At 39.8% G+C, this 22,194-nt stretch overlaps 1 protein-coding gene across 2 annotated transcripts in view; it reads right to left on the minus strand.

Moving 5' to 3' along the window:
- Nucleotides 1-22,194, minus strand: part of AKAP6 (A-kinase anchoring protein 6) — a 562,035-nt gene that overhangs the window by 322,670 nt on the left and 217,171 nt on the right. For both annotated transcript variants that reach the window (XM_056134199.1, XM_056134200.1), the window contains exon 3: nucleotides 10,072-10,323. In XM_056134199.1, coding sequence (XP_055990174.1) covers nucleotides 10,072-10,323 — 252 coding nt within the window. The remainder of the gene's footprint in view (nucleotides 1-10,071; nucleotides 10,324-22,194) is intronic.

The following is a 22,194-nucleotide window of genomic DNA, read 5'->3' on the forward strand; positions in this document are numbered from 1 at the left end:
CAGAAAGATGACCTGCTGAGTTTATAAACACATAAAGGAAATAGTTCAAAGACTAGTTTCTATTTGTCCCCATCACTTTGAGAAAGAGTTAAACCTGGAGAAAATTAATGCATCTAAATGTTGTTATCTTATCCCCACTCCTTCCTAAGCATGCATTTCTCTTCCATCCCTGCTCCTATTTGTGTAAAGTAGACATCAAGTGACTTGTCATTTATAAATGTCATTTATACATGTAGATAGTCTGGATTTATTTAAGTTCCCCTATGCTGGAAAACTGCATTACAAGTAAATATGTAAAGTTTTTTTTATCTTTAACAATATGATTAAGGTTATGTCTCTTTACCAATGCAGTTTCTGATATCACAATATAAATGGGGAGAATTTGTACTGATGACTATCTACTTGGGCTAGAAAGCCTGGGATAGTCTTTTATGCCTTCTAAGATAAAGGATAACCTGGTCTAACTGAATTCGTTAGGAGATGAAAGAAAAAGTGCCATTATATCCCCAAACTTCCATTTTTCTGAGGGAGGAACAGATGACCAGACTCGCTTCTAGAGTAGACTCTTTGAAAATAACCTAAGTCTTAGACACTTTCAACATGAACTGAAAACTCAGAAGTCAAAAAAATGTAATGAATGTGTTAAATCAAACAAATTATACTATTTGCAATTAGAAAGTAATAGTGAAAATTCCCAGTTTAAATGCTGGCTGTATTTCAGGAAAAATATTACGTGACTTCTTTACCAAATAACTGAAATTATAGGTAAGTTCAAAGCAATGCTCAAATTGGGATTTAAATTGCTAAATGGCTAAAATTTGCATTATCTTCTACTAATACATAAGATACAGTGCCACAGTTTCTTAAGTGAGACTAAAGAAATTCTAAACATTTTTATAAAAAAGTGAATGAAACAAGAGTACTCAGATAGAAATCAGACCGTGAAAGTATCTATAACTTGCCCTGACAGACAGAAACCATTATAACGCTGAGACTGCATTTGGCTCCAATGATGGAGGTGGTAGGGGGTGGAGAGGGGGGTGGTCACAGAACTTATAACCAAGAGTATTGTCTTGCTTGAAAAGAACAGGGCTTAATAAATGAATGAACAGATGGCATGAAATTACATCTTAAACTTTTTTAAACTGTGTCTGTAGGTATCAATAATCATCCATTTCAGAAAATGAAACACCACAATCAGAAACATATGCTTCAAAGAGAGCCTTATCCTGAGTCCTGCTAAGTAGACTTTCTCAGAGTATGGAAGACTGTCATTGAGAGTCCTGGTGCTCAGGAGCTACTCCAAACTTTGTGTCCAGTAGTTGCTCTTGGTGGTAATTGGGGAACCATGTTATTCCAGGTGGTATTTGGGTGACTGAGCCAGGGAATACTGAATGTTGACAAATACCTTACTTGCTAGACTATCCTTCTGACCCCATGCTACTTATTTTGGGGGAGTGAGGATGTAGAGGGGCTTACCTAGCAGTGCTTATGGGTTACTCATGGTGCTCAGGGATCACTCCTGGCAGTGCACTAGGGACCATAGGGGAAGTCAGGTATTGAATCTGGGTTGGCTACGCAAGGCTAGTGTCCTACCAGCTCTACTATCTCTCTGGTCCCCACTGTCTTTTTTACTGTGTAAAAATACCTCCTGAAGAATATAACAAACATACTCCGCCATAGAACATATCCATTTCATACTCTCAAGACCAAGTGACAAGCATCTACCTATACATGCTTATTCTAGCTGATTATATTAAAGAGCTTTCTTCAAAAGTAGTTTTCTAGATTCTGGCATACAGAGGAAATTTTAAGGCAAGAACTCTGAAGTTTCTCAGTGCAAATAGTTTCATTTCTTAAAATACTGCTTACTAAGATTTAATTTTTAAGCCCCATCATATTCTTTTTGAACCATTTCCCAGACAGTTTTCTAATGCATTTAAATGCATAAGTCTCCAGTGAAACTGGAGCTAAAGAAAATGTGCACGTGATTCTTAACTGCCCTCTACTTCAGAAAGATCACATTTAACTGTGCAGTGCATTTAACTTGCCTAACCAAGTCTCCACTCAAATAGACATTCACTTAAGACATTATTAAGCAGTTTCTCAATTCAAAGTTACATTTTATGGAGGTGACCATTTATTGACCTTATTTCTGGATACTTTATTTACTTTATTGTTGGCTTTAATCTTACCTCAGATATCAAGGAAATCCTGTTGTGTGTGTATGATTTTAAAGAAATTTTGCTTTATTCTTCAGCTATAATTAAACCAACTAAAGCTCAAATTCAAAAATGCCCTTCTACATCTTTAACGCTACACTTGCAACCAACTGGATGAGACTTATAACACTAAATTATAAAAATAATATTAATATAATTAATGGATTGGAAAATATGCTTATTAAAATATAGCAAGGTGAAATCAGAGTCCACTCCTATTTCAGGGTCAGTTTTGTGTACTACTTTAAAGCTCCTGTTAAAAAGAGTTGGAAATAGAGTTTTGTGGTTTTAGTTCTGGGTGAAAAATGTGCTTGTCCCTCCCTCATACTTTTACTGCATGTATGGTGTTTGCTTAGTTTCCGTTACTGGCATCATTCAAATTCATGGACCTGTACCAGGATGACACCATCCCTCAGAGTCCTCTGAACTCATGGACTCGCTTCACGCTCAACTTTCTTTCAGCTCTATCATGTCCCATTCTATGATTCTGTGCATGTTCTAGAAAGAAGCAGTGAATTGAGAGAAACAAGTAACATGCATTTTGTACATTTGGAAAAATACACAAAATATTTTCCAAAATTAAGAAAACATTATAGTTTAGGTAATGTATTCCAAAAAATGTGACTATAATACTAATTCTTAAGAATCTCTACTTTTTATAGGCTGAAATGATAAGTCCAAGAGTTATCTCCATGAAAGCCAGTCTACCAACCTAAACTGATCTATCCTTCTTTATACCTAAAATAGTAATTACCTGAGTTTTTTAATTCAAATCATCAGATGTTTATAGACAAGCAGTACAAGCTCAGTGCCGTAGGAGATACAAAGATGCTTAAATAGTGCTGCAAACACCTGTTTTCAAACCCAGCACTTCCTATGTCATAATCTAATCCAGACCTCCACAGCACTGTGTGCTCTGGTAGAACACACTACGCACAAAGTGGTATTCAGGAGCACATGCTCTGGAAGGACCAACACAGTCTCACAGAGAGGGTGAGTAAAATGCTTACCACACCATGGCCCAATTCTTAATAATTTGCCATTGTACTAATATTAAGAGTTATCACTACCTGTGTGACTTTTATCTGTCTTGACTTCAATCCTCTTATTTGAATATAGATAAATACCTGCCCTGCTAACTTCCTAAAACTATTAAGGGATTAAAAAAAAACCCTAGAAGATGATTTCTAATATGTATTATTCATCATTGAGGGCCTAAAGGCTTACACATAAAAGGAAAACAATAAATGTTTAGGGAAGGTAGGGCAGGTTGGCAGGAAGGAAGGGAGGGAGACAGGAATGGAGAGGAGAGAAAAAGAAATGCTATTACAATAGAGATAAAAACTGGAAATTTTTGTTTGATTTCTACTACACATTGACTTAAGCTTTCTTAGTGTCTTCTCATCTATAAAATTAAACTAATATGCCCTTTACCCTACTTATTTAATGAAACAATAAAAGCTTTTTACAGTATCTGGAATATAGGAAAAAACTAGTACAATACACTTTTTACACATATTGAGCTTTGCCTTATGTTTTATTTGTTAGTTTTTAGTTTTGCTTTAGTAAGCCTTTTGCCAATTTGTTCATAATACATGATCGACTCCATATTTAAATAAACTTTGCCTTTATACAATTTAAATATTTCCAATAAATTTAAAAATATTAGTATAGAATTATTCTATTAATTTTATTTTTTCCTGCTTAATATTTTTTATTTTATTTATTTATGTATTTATTTTTTCATTTTTATTAGCAAAACACCATGAGGTACAGTTGTAGACTTAGAAATTTTTGTGCTTGGGTTTCAGTTATACAATGATCAAGTACCCATCCCTCCACCAGTGCCCATTCTCCACCACCACGGATCCAAGTATTGCTCTCACCCCCAATCCCCCCCCCCATCCCACCCTGCCTCTGTGGCAGGGCATTCCCTTTTGTTCTCTCTCTTCTTTTGGGTGTTGTGGTTTGCAAAAGAGGCACTGAGTGGCAATCATATTCGGTCTATAGTCTACTAATACATAAAAGTAATTTTTTTAGTATTTTACTTTATAAACTTACTATTGATCCATAATTTTATGACATTTAAGGAGATTAGCTATATGCATCTATATGTTTATGATCTTTCCTATATGTGGGATTAAAAAGAAGCATAGTAAGGGAACAACAAATGTTCAAAGTCCTTGAAAATAAAAATTTTGTCTTACATGGGAATGTTGGAAGGGGTACTTGGGACGCTGGTGGTTGGGAAGCAGGCTCTCTAGAGATGGGTCTGGTATTGGAATTATGTATGCATGAAAAACATTATTAACTGTATTGTAAATTCCAGTACCTCAATAAAGGTAAGGTAAAGGTAAAGGCCCTCCCGTTGATCGTCGATTTGCTCGAGCGGGCCCAGTAACGTCTCCATTGGAGACTTTGTTGTTACTGTGTCTGGCATATCGAATACTCCCGGTAGCTTGCCGGGCTCTCCGAGAGGGGCGGAGGAATCAAACTCGGGTCGGCCATGTTGGCCGCTTGTAAGGCGAACGCCCTACCCGCTGTGCTATCGCTCCAGCCCTATATTTGTTGTTACTGTGTTTGGCATATCGAATACATCACAGGGAGCTTGCCAGGCTCTGCTGTGCGGGCGAGATACTCTCGGTAGCTTGCCGGGCTCTCCGAGAGGGGCGGAGGAATCGAACTCGGGTCGGCCATGTTGGCTGCGTGCAAGGCAAACGCCCTACCGCTGTGCTATCGCTCCAGTACCTCAATAATGGCTAATAAATAAATAATAAATAAAATTTAAGTATCTTATTTTTCAAGGACCAAAAGACAAAGAACTTGCCAATGTCTTAAATTTCAAGCTTATTTTTCAGAATGATGATGAAACTCAACCAACGTCTAAAAAAGAGAAAAATTAATCTCATTTCACTGGGAGGGCATCTGCTGTGCTAGTTTATCAGTATGTCTTATGATACTTTCCACTTTGTTTTACTAGCCTTTCACAGACTATCTACTGATAAAGTTAAAACAAATTATACTAATTCCTTTCTTGTTTTCTACAATTCTAGTATGCTGGCAGAAATAAAAGCAAACCAGTTTTTGAAATCATCTCACAGTGTCACAGTAGCACAAACAAAGAAAATCAAAAATCCACAATTTTAGTAAGGATAAAAATGGAGAAAGAGCTTCGGTTCACAAAAAACATCCACAGAAATATGACTGAGAATTCAATACACCTTTGCCCTTTGTAGAATATACTCTTGCATTCCTGCAATAGAACTGAAGACTGACCATAAATTTGAAAATGCATATGCTTTCCCCGCCACGTCTGTAAACAACTGTTGAGCTCATATATGAAAAACACAATGGATATTAAGCAATCTATGCTTGAAACAGCTGTGCCAAAATGGTTAACAACAAATTATCATCCTCAGTGGCTTCTCTTCATTTCTTTGGTTACCACTTCAAGAATGAGGCAAGTTCACAAAACTGCGTCAGACACACAGTCTATCAAACAACAACCATGATTATAATAAAGCCTAGAGTACTGCTCTATCCCCAGGTACACTTGTTGATTGAACAACTGTTTGTTGAACAAATAAATAAAACTATTACCTAAATGGGCTTTAGTCAAAGATGTCTAATGCCCCTTCTCATAAAGGAATTAGACATAGGAGGTGACTTATTAGTACTGAATACTGGGCAGAGCAGCAGTACATATGGAAGAAACAATAAAGGCATGTGTAGACTTGGGACGCAGATAATATCTATAGAAAGATCTCTGCTGAGTTTAGACAAGCTGTCCCCTTGTTTGATCTTTACATCATTAGCAAATACCTCATAGATATCAGTCTTAGGGTACTGTTGACTAGTCTAAGATTTTTCATGATCTATCATAGTCACAAGAATATCAAATAAGAACCCTTTAAGGGTATTGGGAGGATCCTCCCAGGATGAGAGCATGCTGAAAGTAGACTATAGACCAAACATGATTGCCACTCAATGCCTCTTTTGCAAATCACAACACCCAAAAGGAGAGAGAGAACAAAAGAAATGCCTTGCCACAGAGGCAGGGTGGAATTGGGGGGATGGGGGGTGGGAGGGATACTGGGATCCATGGTGGTAGAAAATGGGCACTAGTGGAGGAATGGGTATTTGATCATTGTATAATTGAAACCTAAGCACAAAAATTTTTAAGTCTACAACTGTACCTCATGGTGTCTCACTAATAAAAATTTTTAAAAAAGAAGCATCAAACTTAGAATGAAACATATAATCACTAATAGTCTTCTAACTAGTAGCATATCTTCATATTCCTTGTATGATTTCAAAAGGATCCTACTGAAGTCTCTGTAACTTACCTCATAGCCACAATAACAGAGAGCACTAAATAAAAACAAAGACCAAGTGAAAGCAGTAAAACTAAGCTTACTTGAGTCCCACATGCTTCAGCGCCACAGCAAAAGGATTACTATCCTGAAAACAATTATCAACAACAATCAATAAATATTAATCATGTATGAGAATAGGCACATATTTTTGTGTTGTTGATAATGTTGAACCAATATAATATTAACAAACAGCAGAACTCATTGCGGATTTTTTAATGCAAAATCTGGAAACAACCCAAGTTGAAAAGTTGAAAAAAAATTTGAAAGAAACTATTATACATATAATATATATATGATATATGTCATGTATGGGCTGGAGCGATAGCACAGTGGGTAGGTCATTTGCCTTGTGCAAGGCCGACCCTACTGACTCGAGTCTGATTCCTCTGCCCCTCTTGGAGAGCCCAGCAGCTACCGAGAGTATCTCGCCTGCATGGCAAAGCCTGGCAAGCTACCCATGACGTATTCGATATGCCACACACAGTAACAACAAGTCAACAAGTCTTACAATGCTACTGGGCCCACTCGAGCAAATCGATGAACAATGGGAGGACAGTGACAGTGATATCATATATATATATGTATAAAATATATATATATGAAATACTGCTCAGCTATAAGAAAAGATGAAATTTGCTACTGCATGGATGAAAATAGCAGATATCATGCTGAGTTATGTCAGCCAGAAAGAGAGAGAGGGACATACAAAATGATCTCACTCATATATAGGATATAAAGAAACAGTAAAGAAATAACATGACTAAAGGCAACAGAACCACAGAACTAGTCTACAGAACTGAGCATACCATGATGGCAGTCCAGGGAGTGGAGGTGAGGGATATGAGGGTGACCCTAAGACAATAGTGGATGGAAATGGACATTCTGGTAGCAGGTGTGGTGCTGTAATATTCTGTACATAAAATGCTATCATGAACAGTGTTGTAAGTCATGGTGCTGCAGAGAAATAAAAATTTTGAATGAAAAATAAATAATGCTAGATATTTTATCAGCACTTTATAAACTTGTAGAATACATAATAATTATAAAACCAAGAGTAGAGCACTAAATTGGGTGCCCAGACGTAAGGTATTTTTTATATATATACACAGAGACATTCTATGTATCTATAGCATCTGCAAACACATGCACAGAGTCCCTGCTTTACTAGCACAGTGCTTTGGACTTTCGATGTCCGTTTGATTTGGGAACAGGAGAATTCACTTGAATTCACACTGATACTATCCTCAGGCCCGGTGGATGACTCGATGGCATCTGGCAAAGGTGCCTGTCTTGCAAGCAAGTTTGCAGGAAGCTGCAGGTTTGATTGATTCGCACTGTTGCCCGTAGCACAATTCCTGTGGCTCTGCCGTCTGGCAGCCCTGATTCCACAACAGACTGTGTGATCCTTTGTGCACAGGCATTTGTGTGCAAGCACCACAATGAAAAGGTGAAGCCTTCAGGGAACATCTCAACTAAACAAATGTGTGGGCACCATGTCCAGGAATTCAATCACCAGTGCACAGATGTGTGAACATTGCAAATAGCCCTAGTGAGCACTGCACCCACAGTGTCAGTAAGCACCATAAATAGTGTGCCCCCCCCCGCCCATGTGTGCAAGCATTGCACTACAGAGTGCAGCCCTATATGAGCACTACAACCAAGTGTGTGAGCACCACAGCCCAGCGACACACATTATTGACTCTGGACATTCCAGCAACAGCAAAGGGAGTAGATATACAAATAAGAGAACAAATTTACAGTATCCATTCTTTTCTTTTTAATTTTTGGGCACACCCTATGGGGCTTGGGAGTTCTTCCCAGCTCCATTCTTAGGGAACCATGTTGATCCCAGGAAGGGACCTAGGGCTCCTGTGTGCAATTCAAACTCTCCAGTCTTATCAGCCAAACTCCCCAGCCACTGTGGCAACCATATGGGTTGTGGGCTTTCAATTAATGGTCAACAGTGGGCTTTCAATTAATGGTCAACAGTGGCTTTCAATTAATGGTCAACAGTGGGCTTTCAATTAATGGTCAACAGTGGCTTTCAATTAATGGTCAACAGTGGCTGTTGACCATTAATTGAAAGCCCACTTCCTGAACCCTTGGTTGACCATACTTTTGGATATGTTTGCCACAGGGCTGGGGAGTTTTATGACAACAAACTAATAATGGGCACAAAACCATCTCAACATATTAACTGTATAAATTTCTAAAGTCCATTTAACTCACCAAATTTATAACATTTTTGTAGAGCATGAATCTAAACTTGGCAAGTCGCTGAGCAAACTCTTCTGTTGTCCTCTTACTAAAGTTCAAGTGTTTTGTTTATTACATCTGGTGTTTGCTCTTCATTATCTTAACTGTTTATCATTAGCTTATTTATTAATTTTTTTAGGGCTATACTTGGTGGTACCTGGAGCCTACTCCTGGCTCTGTTTTAGGGATCATCCCTGGAGGGAACTGGGGTGCCATAGAGGTGCGGAGATTTAAACCCAGGCTAACAACATTAAGGTAAGCACTCTATCCACTGGACTCCCACTCCAGCCACTGTTGACCATTAATTGAAAGCCCACTTCCCGAACCCTTGAAATTTTTGCTCTACCCTATCAGTAGTTCTCTGAGCCTTTCATTCTCTCTCATACTGTTGGATCATTGGTCACAGCACTCTTTGTTATGATCTACCAGAATATTGCAACTTCTCATTTAGACCTCAGGTTAGGCTCACTTCTGTAAAATTTTCCCTACCGGAAGTAGATGCCAATTTTCCTGTCCTCCAGTCAACCATACAGACATCACAGCCTGGCCTCAAAATCTGCTCTTGTCTCCATCACTCCCTACATTCTAAGCTCCTTGAAGGGAAAGACCCTGCTTTAATTTCTATTACATATTATTATCACCAAGGGTCTGGCACAAAGTATATGTTCAATAAGTAGTCATCATTATATAATTGAGTGGAAAACAGGAGCCCAGATAACACCAACAACTCCAGGTGGTAGCAATGTAGCACTGTCCTCCCACTGTTCATCGATTTGCTTGAGCGGGTCCAGTAACGTCTCCATTGTGAGACTTGTTGTTACTGTGTTTGGCATATCGAATATGTCATGGCTAGCTTTCCAGGCTTTGCTGTGCAGGCAAGATACTCTAGGTAGCTTGCTGAGCTCTCAAGAGGGGCAGAGGAATCGAACCCGGGTCGGCTGGGTCAGCTGCATGCAAGGCAAACGCCCTATCCGCTGAGCTATTGCTCCAGCCCAACTCCATGTGGTAGCAGGGCAAACTACCAGAAGTGAGTAAACCATGGCCTAAAGCTTTATTCATATGAGAAGTGCCCTCTGATCACTCTTCTTAGGTTCAAAACCTGGCTCAGGACCTGTTCACTTCCCTTCAAAGAACTCCAAGCTCACCTCTCTGAACTGAAACACTGTCAAATGCTCACACTTCACAAGACATCATCTGGTTCTAAAGGAAATACCCACCTCATTTGTCTCTTCAGAAAAGGCTTGCAAAATGTCTGTCTGCCTGGTGTAGTTGCCATTGGCGTCCTGCAGGCCTTGCAGAATGCGCTCCCGAAGAACCAGCACTGAGACTCGGAGCTGGTGCCAGAGGAGCTGCACTGCATGGATGTCCACGATCACATTGACAGAGTAGGACAGCAGCTTCAGGGAGAACTCGGTTTCAAGGAGAGCATGGATCTGCTCAACGTGGTCTGAAATATCTTCACAAATGTCCTGCAGGAAAGAAAAATACAAGAGCTGAGGGCTGCTTTACCCTGAGGAGGCGGCATCAATGAAAAATGACTCCTTCACCTGACACCCATTCTCACGCAGGTCAGGTGAGTCTGCTCTCACCCGACCTGTGTATTTCCTTTGTATTTTCCTTTCATACTGAGGGCTGGCGATATAATATAGGGATTAAAGTGCTTGCCTTGCAAGCAGCTGAGCTGGTTTGATTCCCTGGCACCACATGGTCCCCAGAGTGACCCTCAAGCATCACCAGGTATGATATCAATTGACACCCCTACGGTCCCAACCCCCTACCCTTCTGAAACCAAATCTCATATATATTGCTACATACCATATTCTAGGCAATGCAACCTCAATACGCACTGATTTTTTTCTAACTCACAAAAATCATACTATATCTTCTTTTGTTAGTTTGAATTGGAAGTACAGTCATGGTGAAGTCAGCCTCCCAAATCTGTCCTCTGTCCTCTTTAGTTCCTGTTTGTTTAGGATCCTGGCTGGCAACTCAGTAGTTCTCCAAACTGTTAGTCACCTCAGTGAACGAACACACAACACAAAGCACTTCAGAGCAAAAGTGTGGCCAGATACCTAGCATGCAAGAAGACATGCTAGAGGACGTGTTTCACGGGAACTTCTGACCATTCTCAATGAGTCTTGAAGTGCTGACTGAAAACAGAAATCCTCACTCTTTCATACAGATACCTTTTGTTATCATAATGGATCTCTAAATTTCAATCTCACCTTAAAAACAGAATTACTCTAAAGAAGCAAAGCCCGCAAAGGATGAAGAGAGATAGCATATAGTTTTTTTTTCTTAGATCCAGACACTAAGTAAAAATACTTCTTCATCAATGTTTCCATGTCCTCCACACATACTACTAGGTAAGCAAATCTGTTTTCTGACCGATCCCATGTCCTTATGCATTCCCAAAGTTCCACTGCATTGTCAGAGACAGGAAGTATGAAATAGGTAGTCATCGATGGCAATATCTGCTTGGGCAATTTAAGTTCACTAAGCACCAAAATGGTGTAGAGTTCAGCTGATAGTGTTCAGTTACTCATTTTTGGTTACACACCAGTGATTTTTTAAACAGATTTTATGCTGATTTTCATTTAGGGTAACATTTTATGTAGCATTTGAGTTCTGAGCCCTAGCATGAGGAGTACAAAATAATTATTTTATGCTAGAAACCAACCCTCTCATTTCACATAATTATTTGTTCTTAAAGAAAAAATTTAACAATGTTGAATAATAGGCCAAAAATTTAACAATGTTGAATAATAAGCCAAAAACTCTATTCAAGAATGATGTAAAGTTGTGCTGAATCCTGGAGATTAATAATAATTATATTATTTCAATAAATAAAATAATATTTGTACTTGAAATTTAAAATAGGTCATGTGACACAAATTGGTAGAGAATATCTTCACTGTATCACTATCATCCCATTGTTCGTCAATTTACTAGAGCAGGCACCAGTAATGTTTCTACTCGTCCCAGCCCTGAGATTTTAGCAGCCTCTCCTTACTTGTCTTTCCCAATGATTGGAAGCTCTTTCAGGGTCATCAGGGTCAGGGGAATGAGACCTGTTATATTAACTGGTTTTGGTATATTGAATGCACCATGGGGAGCTTGCCAGGCTCTGCCCGTGTGGGCAGGATACTCTCGGTAGCTTGCCGGGCTCTCCAAGATAGATATATATATATATATATATATATATATATATATATAATTTCTCTCTATGATTTGTTGCCCACTGTCTGAACTTCATCAAACATGGAATGTTAATTATGGAAAATGGGTAGGCATGGCTGCATGGTCCGGAAAGCAGCCTGCAGTGTGGTAGAGGTTGGGTAGTAGAGGTTGGCTGCTGGGGCTGGGTCCCTTGGGGGTGGGAAGGGCTCTCACCTGCTCCCCTCTGGGGTACCCCAAGTAAGAACAGCCTGACGTGGAGTCCCAAGAATATCTTAGGGAAGAATAAAAATCAAACTAACTGTTCCAGGGATGTAATACAGTAGTAGAGCTCTTGCCTTGATTGTGTGAGACCTTGGGTTTGATCCCTAACATTATACCAAAAAAAAGATATAAACAAAATAAATTCTGGAATCCCAAATAGGTAAAGTTCTTCCAAAGGTGGTTCATGAGCACAAGTGGTCTCACAGAGATGTGGGGCAAAAGTTAGTGTCCAACTAGCAAGTATGTGGGAACCACCCCTACCACCACAGCACCATAAGCTGGTCTCTGCTTGCCCTCCAATAGAAAAGGCCTTGAACTGCTACCATCAGATGTTGCATAATTCCCCTGCTCTCAGTTGATAGCTCCTAGGAGTACTGACTCCATTTATCTTGTATCTCTTATCTAAGACTTTGGCATGCATTGTAGGCTCTGCCATTAAGATGCCCATTTCTGTGTAGCAACGTATTCCCTGGGGGAGAGTCCCATCCTACTGCTGACTCTTCCAAATTCTTTGTTTTGCTCAACTATTTTGCCCATTCTACTGTAAACATTCTCAACTCCACAGAGTGCTACAGATACTTCCTGGTGTTACCAAACCTGATTCTGACCAAGGATGCTTCCTTCCCCAGGGACCTGCCCTCAAAAGGAGGCTACTCATTTCCCAGCCCTCATTTGAGAGATGAGCACAGAGCTAGCACAGAAGGGATTGGGCCCAGTCTCTTTTAATTTTTCCATTTCTGGGTATTTCTCTTCAGACTACCCTCTGATTTCTCTCAGGAGGCACCTAATGTCTGCTAAATGTTACTGCCTTTTGCTTGCATTGCTGTGACAGCTCTCTACAGTAAAGAAATCTGGTTCACAGTTTTCTTCTCCATACCACGCACATCATTATCTTAAATGATCTCAATAGTGATATTAATGAACCAACCAACTTTTAACTCCAAATTTCCTTTATTCCATAACTCCTATGACCCTCACAGCTATTCCAGTGGAGTCATTCTCTGCCACAGTTCTAGTGAATCATGTCATCACACAGTATGTGAAACAAGGTCATAAAGTCTCATAATGCCACTGACCTCTTTTTGTCTGATTTTTTCATTATTATTCTGTTATGACTCATGTTCATCAGTCTCCTGCAGGTCACCAGTCTCTCCACCCTTTACTCTCATATACAACACTTCCCACACACAGGAATCATTTCCACCACTTCCTTAACAGTGTTCTCAATGCCTGTTCTCACATCTGAATTCATAACTCAGTTAGTATCTATTTGTTAGTGTCTGTAGATGTGAAAAAAACTGAAAATAAAACTATAATATGATCCAATAATCATACCCCTTGGTATCTAAGCCAAAAACACAATAACTCTAATTCAAAAAGATATGTGTACTCCACATTCTATTTACAATATCCAAGACTTGGAAACAACTCAAATGATCAGAAATCTATAAAAGGTTAAAGAAAGTGAGGCATACATACATAATGGCATACTACTGTGTTATAAGGAATTATGAAATCTTGCATTTTGCTGCATATGAACAGAACTCAAAGATACCATAATAAGTAAAATAAGTAAATAGAATAAATATCAATACCTGACTGTCTTGCTTATATGTCGTATACATATAAAGAAACAAGGCAAGGGAATAACGGCAAATGAAAATAAACTCATAAACTGATAACATAACTGAGATTAGCAGTGATTGGCAGTGGGGAGGGAGGGAAAAGGTAATGTGAGGTGGAAAAGGGCACAAAAGATTGGACCTACTGAGAACAGGTATCGATACTGGTGCTTTGGTGGTAAGTTCAGTGCAGCAGAATTGTACACCTGGGGTTGGCATGTGAGAAAGAGGAGAAATAGTACAGAGTGTAGGGCTCTTGCCTTGTATATGGCCAACCTGGTTTCATCTGTAGCACCACATATGGCCTCCTGAGCACTGCAAGGAAGAGCCCTGAGCACATAGACAGGAAAGATCCCTGAGCAACACAGGGTGTGCCCCCTCCCAATAAAAAGAATTATGGAGCCATATAAGCTCATTAATGGTCACAATCCATTAATAAACGTCTTGAAAGAAAGTAACAGGGGGTATGGTGCCACCAGGAGGTCAATCTGTACCTGTGAGGCGGGTGCATCAGTAGCCTCATGGTGCCTTCAGACTTCTAGATACCCCCAAATTACTGCTGTGTCTTTGGCCAGACCCCAAAACCTTGGGGCAAAGTTTACCAAGAAAGTTATGGTGGTCCTCCCGTTATTCATCGATTTGCTTGCCCAGTAACGTCTCTATCGTGAGACTTGTTGTTACTGTGTTTGGCATATTGAGTATGTCATGGGTAGCTTGCCAAGCTTTGCTGTGTGGGCGAGATACTCTAAGTAGCTTGCCAGGCTCTCCGAGAGGGGCAGAGGAATCAAACCAGGCTCGGCCGGGCCGGCTGTGCGCAAGGCAAACACCCTACCACTGTGCTTAGGTATGTGGGAGACACACCCACAAACCACCTCTGGCTCAGCTATATAATTGGAGGCATGGCCTCTCTGGTTCCTGATTGAACTGCTTAATGGCTATTATCCCACAGTTTCAGAAACAAATTACAAAACCCAACAGCTTTTGGCAGAAATGCGTCTGGACCATGCAATAGGTTACTGTCGCCTGGCCACCCCAGGGGGGAAAGGGTTCTGTTCCTCTGCCTGCTCCCCCTTGGCAGCCTGGTTGCCACCATCTTCCAGAGGCCATTGGACAGTGAGGTTTTGGGTCCATAGTGACGAGACACGTGGGGTTTCACAGGATGGGGGTGGACCGGCCCTTTCCTCCCCGTCCAACGAGACCCTGAGTCACCTCCCACAAATGAACTCTCTGGCTCCCAATCAAGCTGCTTAATGCCCATGATCCCAGAGACTGAGATCTCAAAACCCAGCAGCTTTTGGCAGAAATGCTTGTAGGCCATGCTGTAGGTTACTGTCACCGGACCACCCCAGGGGGGAAAGGTTGCTGTCCCTCCGCCTGCTCCCCCTTGGCAGCCTGGTGGCCCCCATCTTCCAGAGGCCACTAGAGAGTGAGGTTGGGCCCGAAGTGACGAGACACACTGGGCCTCACAGGATGGGGGTGGACCAGCCCTTTCCTCCCCGTCCAACGAGACCCTGAGTCACCGCCCACAAATGGCTTCTCTGGCTCCTGATCAAGCTACTTAACGGCCATGATCCCAGAGACTGAGAAACAAATCTCAAAACCCAGCAGCTTTGGCAGAAATGCGTGTGGGCCACGCAGTAGGTTACAAGCTCTGGGCCACCCCAGGTGGGAATAGGTTTTGTGCCTTGGCCTTCCCCCCCTTGGTGGCTCGGTGGCCGCCATCCACCAGAGACCACTGGACAATCAGGTTTGGACCCGCAATGACGAAACACGTGGGGCCTCATGGGATGGGGGTGGAGCCGGCCCTTTCCTCCCCACCCCAACGAGATCACGAGTCACTGCCCACGAACAGCCTCTCTGGCTCCTGATCAAGCTGCTAATGGCCATGATCCCAGAGACTCAGGAACAGATCTCAGAACCTAGCAGGTTTGGGCAGGAAATCTCTCCAGATTTAATTGTTAAAATTTCAGAATTTCAAAATTACGCAGCCACTACTGCAACCGCACGACATCATATATTATTCATGACCAGATATAGAAAACAAATTGTCTACTGTTGCCTTTTCAGCTGATCTGAGTGTTGGGGTAAAATCACAAATAATAATGGTGGATGTGGTGTCGAAATGTTGAATGTGATCAAAGTATAGAGAGAGTGATTTGGAAATCATATGCCCCACAGGTAGGGGGAGGGTGTCGGATGGGGGTATACTGGGGTTTTAGGTGGTGGAGAATGGGCACTGGTGAAGGTATGGGTGTTTCATGGTATGACCGAGACTTAAACCCGAAAGCTTTGTAACTGCTCTCACAGTGATTCAATAAATAAAATTATAAAAAATGGGGAAAAAAGTAAGGTGGAATTCATGCAAAATTCAATCAGCCTAATCAGTGGCTGAATAAATAGCAGTACTCCTACATAAAAAAAAGAAAGAAAGAAAGAAAGCAACAGAGAGCAACATGACTCAGAAATGTCTCTGACCCCCTGAACCAGGCTATCTCATCCAAGGCAACCTGTAGGAGCATGGGTTAGTTCCCCATTCCAAAAGAGCCCTGGCAGCCAAAGATCTCCAGAATTTAATTGCCACCATGCTCACAGTCAATCTCCACAGGCTCAGGTAAGCCTCATCATGAGTCAATTTGCTGAAATATCTAGGTTTGCAGGATTGCGACTGATCTTCAGGCATACAGAGTCAGGAATGGGTGACCTCCCCTCATCTCCCTGTGCTTCCAATAACCTGACAGTAATGCCCAGGAACTGCTTCTGGCACCATATAAGCTCTTTAGAAACCATGATTTAGAGAATCACAGATAAATCTCTTGGAAGAGAGAAACACAGAGTGATGCGCTACAGAGATGCCTCCAGACTCCAAAGTCACCATCCAGTTAAAAAAAAAAAAAACAAAAAGTTCAATTAACCTCAACTGTATAACCATATTTAAAATTTTAGAATTCCTGTAGCATACAGCCTCAAATTTACGGCTGCATAACATCTCATACTCAACACCATTGATGTACCAAGAGTACATCACACACATTTAATGGAGTGTAAAGTGTAAATTTTCTCCCCACAATCATGGGGAGAAAAAAGCACACACGGCTCAACCTTTAACAGCATGTTAGTAGCACTGTAGCACTGTAGCATTGTCCTCCCATTGTTCCCATTTGCTCAAGCGGGCACCAGTAACGTCTCACTGGTGAGACTTGTGAGACTTGTTGTTACTGTGTTTAGCATATCGAATACGCTACGGGTAGCTTACCAGGCTTTGCCATGAGGGCAAGATACTCTCGGTAGCTTGCTGGGCATGTTAGCAATCTCTTATAAAAAGGCTTAATGGCCCCAGGGTGACATACAACAATCTTCACACACTTTCCTCTAAGGAAACTTTTTTGATCATTTTTAGCAGATTACTCATAACAAGCAATACAAAATAAGTTATTTAGGTCCTCCTTGGGGGCAAGGTTTGGGGGTTTGGGTGGAAACATTCAAAATATGGTGGTGTAAAAGTGTAATGGTGGTGGGATTGGTATTGGAATAGTAAATGTAATAAATTATTGTGAACAAATTTATAAAATAAAATAATTTTTTATAAAAGAACATACATCATAAATACTTGAGAATTAGAAACATTTAAATTCTCTATTGCAAAATAATGGAACTATTTATTGTACTGTTACTATTGTATTTATTCCACTTCTTTAAACATTTTAGTCAACAATTCTTCTGGTTCTTTTATTCTGTAGAGCACACATAAGCAATCACAAATATGCAAACATTTCAAATGTATCATCTAAACAACTGTTGTAATCAAGTATCCTATTTAGATAAGATAATTTCCTACTCATTTCATTAATGGTGAAAGTTTAATTCCTATGCTTCTTTTTTAAAATTAATTTTTATTAAAAACAAAACAAAAATAATTATACACCTAGGGGAAGTGATAGTAGACTTAAGCACTTGTATACACAACAGACCTATCTCCGGCACCACATATAGTCCCCTAAAACACCCAGGAGTTTTCCTTGTAGGAATAAGCCCTGAACACTCTTGGTTATAGCCCCCCAAAACAACAAAATTGTATACCTAAAATAAAATATTAACACTATTGTAAACCATGTTATCTCAATAATAATTTTTAAAACTTCAACTCCATTTGCCATTAAGAAAGTGCAAATTAACACAACAAAATGCCAACTGTATACTTTAAGAATGCTATAATTAAAAATTATTGACAAGACCAATATGGATCTTCAGAGAAACTGAACCTCTCTCCTACATTGATACCAGTACGGCAAAACCAGACAGTCATTCTGTAAAATATTTGTTAGACTTTTTTCAAATCAGACCACACGTCTGAGTATTTATCCTAAACAAAAACTTCATTACACACAGAAATGAATAGCTCTACTCTTAATCACTAAGACCTCAGTCTTTCAGTGGATAAATTGATAAATAAATTATGATATACCCGTATAATATACAACAATTTGAGAAATAACAAGTGATACATTTGGTTATTTTTATAAATCTCAAGCGGCTATATTCTGTAAAATTGTATCTACCATGACACTCTCAAAAATAAAGTTATAGTGATGAAAAGCAAATCAATTGTTGCCTGATATTATTAACAGGGAAGGCTGACCTTAAATTAATATCATGAGGAAATGTTTCTGGGTAATCAAACTGTTTTGTATACAGATTGTGGTGGTAGTTACACTTGTAGGATTGAACTTTGTAGCTATATACATCAAGAAAGGAAAGCCAATTTTATAATACAATAGTTTAGAATAATAAAAAATTGCAGTATCTTAGTAAAATGCATATAATTTGGAAATTTATATTGTCTTCAAATTCTTGGAAATTACAAATAGCTCAGCTCCTAAGGTCTTAGTACTGCAATCATGAGCTATAATTCTAAACTTTCCACATTATTTTCAAGTATGAAAGAAATTGTTGGCTAATCTGGAGTTTAGCTCACAGAAAATTCAAGAAAACAACAGTGGTTAGCAACATATATTCAAAATTACATAAGATTTTCCCCTACAGACATTGCTGTAATAATATGGAAAAGTGATACTCTCCATTTTCCTGATTAAGTCAGAGTTCAGTAGCCCTTGTGGCATTCACAATTACAGCATTCAGTACACTGAACATGTAATGTTGCCAACTGCCCACTTCACTCAACCTTCCAAAGACCATGTGGTCTCAAAATGTAGCTGCTGCCATATGTCATTAGCAAAGAAACCTATGTTTACTGCAGTTGCTGATACAAACACTGGCATGGCCAAAGACTATACAAGTGAACTCTAGCTAGTTGAATTGCCGTTTTTTTTCTTTTAATTTACATGCATGCCTATGTGAGAGAGATGTTTCTTTACTCAGTTTTGTATGATAGTTGTATATTTTTCAGCTGTAATTTATGGACAAATATAAATCGGTTGTGCTAACAGTCATGTTTTTAACAAAATTTCCTTTTGTTTTTTAACAAAATTTTTAACAAATTTTACTTTTTTTTAAAAAAATATTTTATTGAGATTCTGTGGTTTAGAACATTATGACGGTCTCTCATGTACATAAGTTCAAAACCATATCCATCACCAGTGTGCCTAGATCTTTCCCCAAAGAACTCCAAAGCCCCTCCCTTTTAAGCTCTCCCATCACCACTCAATCATGTGGCGTACTTCTCCTTTTATTTTGCCTTTTGCCCTTTGTTTTATCTTGCTGTGTATCTTTAAGTCCCACATCTGAGAGAGATCATGACATATCTACCTCTTTCCTTCTGGCCCTTCTGACTGACTTCACTCAGCATGATACCACCTCCTTTAGAAAAAAAGGAGAGGCCCTTTTCTTCCCTGGAGAAACGTGTTCTCTCTAGAACACGTATCTCCCTCTCTCTCTCCTCACAGTTCTCTAAATTTCCATCAGGAAAAACTATTTTATTTTTTAAAAAGTGGGGAAAAAAAGGTGAGATGATATTCTCACCTAATGCATGCATTATGTACTTTAAAATGCAAACTGAGAGCACACAGGTTACATTTTAAAAAAGAAAATTTATGGGTGTATTATTTGTCATAAAGCTAGCAACTTTATACCAAAAAAATAACAGAACCCAACAAATTAAAAAACACATTTTGTAAAGTATCAATGTCATTTTCAGTTAATTTTAAAAACTATCACTCTATCACTGTTACCCCATCGTTCATCGATTTCCTCAAGCAGGCACCAGTAACGTCTCTGTTCGTTCTAGCCCTGAGATTTTAGCAAGGGTCACATTGGAGGCCCTTTCAGGGTTAGGGAAATGAGACCCATTATTGTTACTGGATTTTGGTATATCAAATATGCCACAGGGAGCTTGCCAAACTCTGCTGTGCGGGCAGGATACTCTCAGCAGCCTGCCAGGTTCTCCGAGAGGGAGAACTTGACAATAAGTGATCTTGGCCTCGTGCTCCCGGGAGCTTTGTTTTATAGTCTCTGGGTCTTGGCTGTTGATGGGATTACACGGCGCTAGGGGCAGTTGGTGGGTGTAACTGTCTAGCTACTGGAAGATGGGGGATCTGGGTGACAGAGGCCCAGCCCTGATCCAAGCAGCCTTGGAGATCTCAGCCTCGGGTCCTGCACACCTGGGTTCCTTTGCCAATTTCTTCATGCGTGAGGCTTGTCCAAGCATGTGGACAGAGCCCCAGCAGCTGAAGGCCTTTGGAACCAGCCACAGCCATGCCTAAGACCACTATAAAAACTATAGTGTATCCAAAAAGATATGTTCCTATGGTAAGGTATTTTAATTTCACCTTAACTAGTTTAAGGTAAAGGTAAAGGTAAAGGCCCTCCCGTTGATCGTCGATTTGCTCGAGCGGGCCCAGTAACGTCTCCATTGGAGACTTTGTTGTTACTGTGTCTGGCATATCGAATACTCTCGGTAGCTTGCCGGGCTCTCCGAGAGGGGCGGAGGAATCGAACTCGGGTCGGCCATGTTGGCCGCTTGTAAGGCCAACGCCCTACCCGCTGTGCTATCGCTCCAAGTTTAACCATCTATTTTTTCATTCCTCTGGAAAATACACATTTTTGGTCAAAAATTTAATTGCGATATCATGATTTCAATAGTTTTTATATTCTTGCTCTTTGCTTCCAATGCCACTACACCACACCCACCACCCCACCAGTGTCAGAATCCTTCAGTTATTGTCCCTAGGTCTCTTCCAGTGTGCAGGCCTCACCACCTCTGTTTGCTATCCTCAACTGTTGACATTTCAGAGCTTGTTTTCATTGGCCAATGTCATAGGCTAGGAAATAAACAAAAGATAGGTAAATACACTTAAAATATTTTAAAACTTTTTTTAACCACTTTTAAGAGTAGATATGGTAAATCCTACAATGAGGTGGCAGGTTATGTCCCTAATATGCTATGATGTTGTATAGCACTGCACTGTATAGCACTGTCCTCCCATTGTTCATCGATTTGCTTGAGCAGCACCAGTAATGTCTCATAACAAATTGTGAGACTTGTTGTTACTGTTTTTGGCATATCAAATATGTCACAGGTAGCTTGCCAGGCTTTGTTGTGCGGGCAAGATACTCTCGGTAGCTTGCCAGGATCTCAGAGAGGGGCAGAGGAATCTAACCTGGGTTGGCTATGTGCAAGGCAAATAAATGCCCTACCCGCTGTGCTATCTCTCAAACCTGCTATGATGCTGTAGTAATGAAAAATCAAAATCCATGAAAAGGAGAAAAATGTGATGCTACAAATAGGAAAAAGAGGCATTAACCTTTAACTTTTTCATTTTTTTTGATAATTGATATGCCCAAGAATTCCCAAGAATTTCAGAATTTGATTTTCTATGCCTAAATCTGTTAATATCTTAAGATTACAAAATGATGATAGACTAATTATACTTTTTTTTAATTATTAACTGGAATGACTTCATTAAAAGACCACTCCTCTTGTTGACTACTAGGTTATGCTAATGTAATTCATAAAGAAAAGTCAAAGTCAAAACAAAAAAGAAAGTCAAAGTCAAGGTAAATGCTTATTCTTTCCTTTTCTTTACCCAGTTTTCATGATAATGAATTGGTTGTCATACTTGAAAGGTAACCAATCATTTCGTTTCCTTAGTGTCATTACATCTTTATGCACTTAAATGCACTTGATGAGTTTTGATTTGTTACCATTTTGAGTTTAGTTTTTATTGAAGCAACATTAGTTTACAAGAATGCCAAAATTTATATATTTTAGGGGTCAAATGTCACCACACCCTGCTGCCACCAAAGTTCCAAATATCCCACCAC

The sequence above is a fragment of the Sorex fumeus genome, unplaced genomic scaffold (genome assembly GCF_029834395.1).
Source record: "Sorex fumeus unplaced genomic scaffold, SorFum_2.1 ptg000098l, whole genome shotgun sequence".
Classification (NCBI taxonomy): domain Eukaryota; kingdom Metazoa; phylum Chordata; class Mammalia; order Eulipotyphla; family Soricidae; genus Sorex; species Sorex fumeus.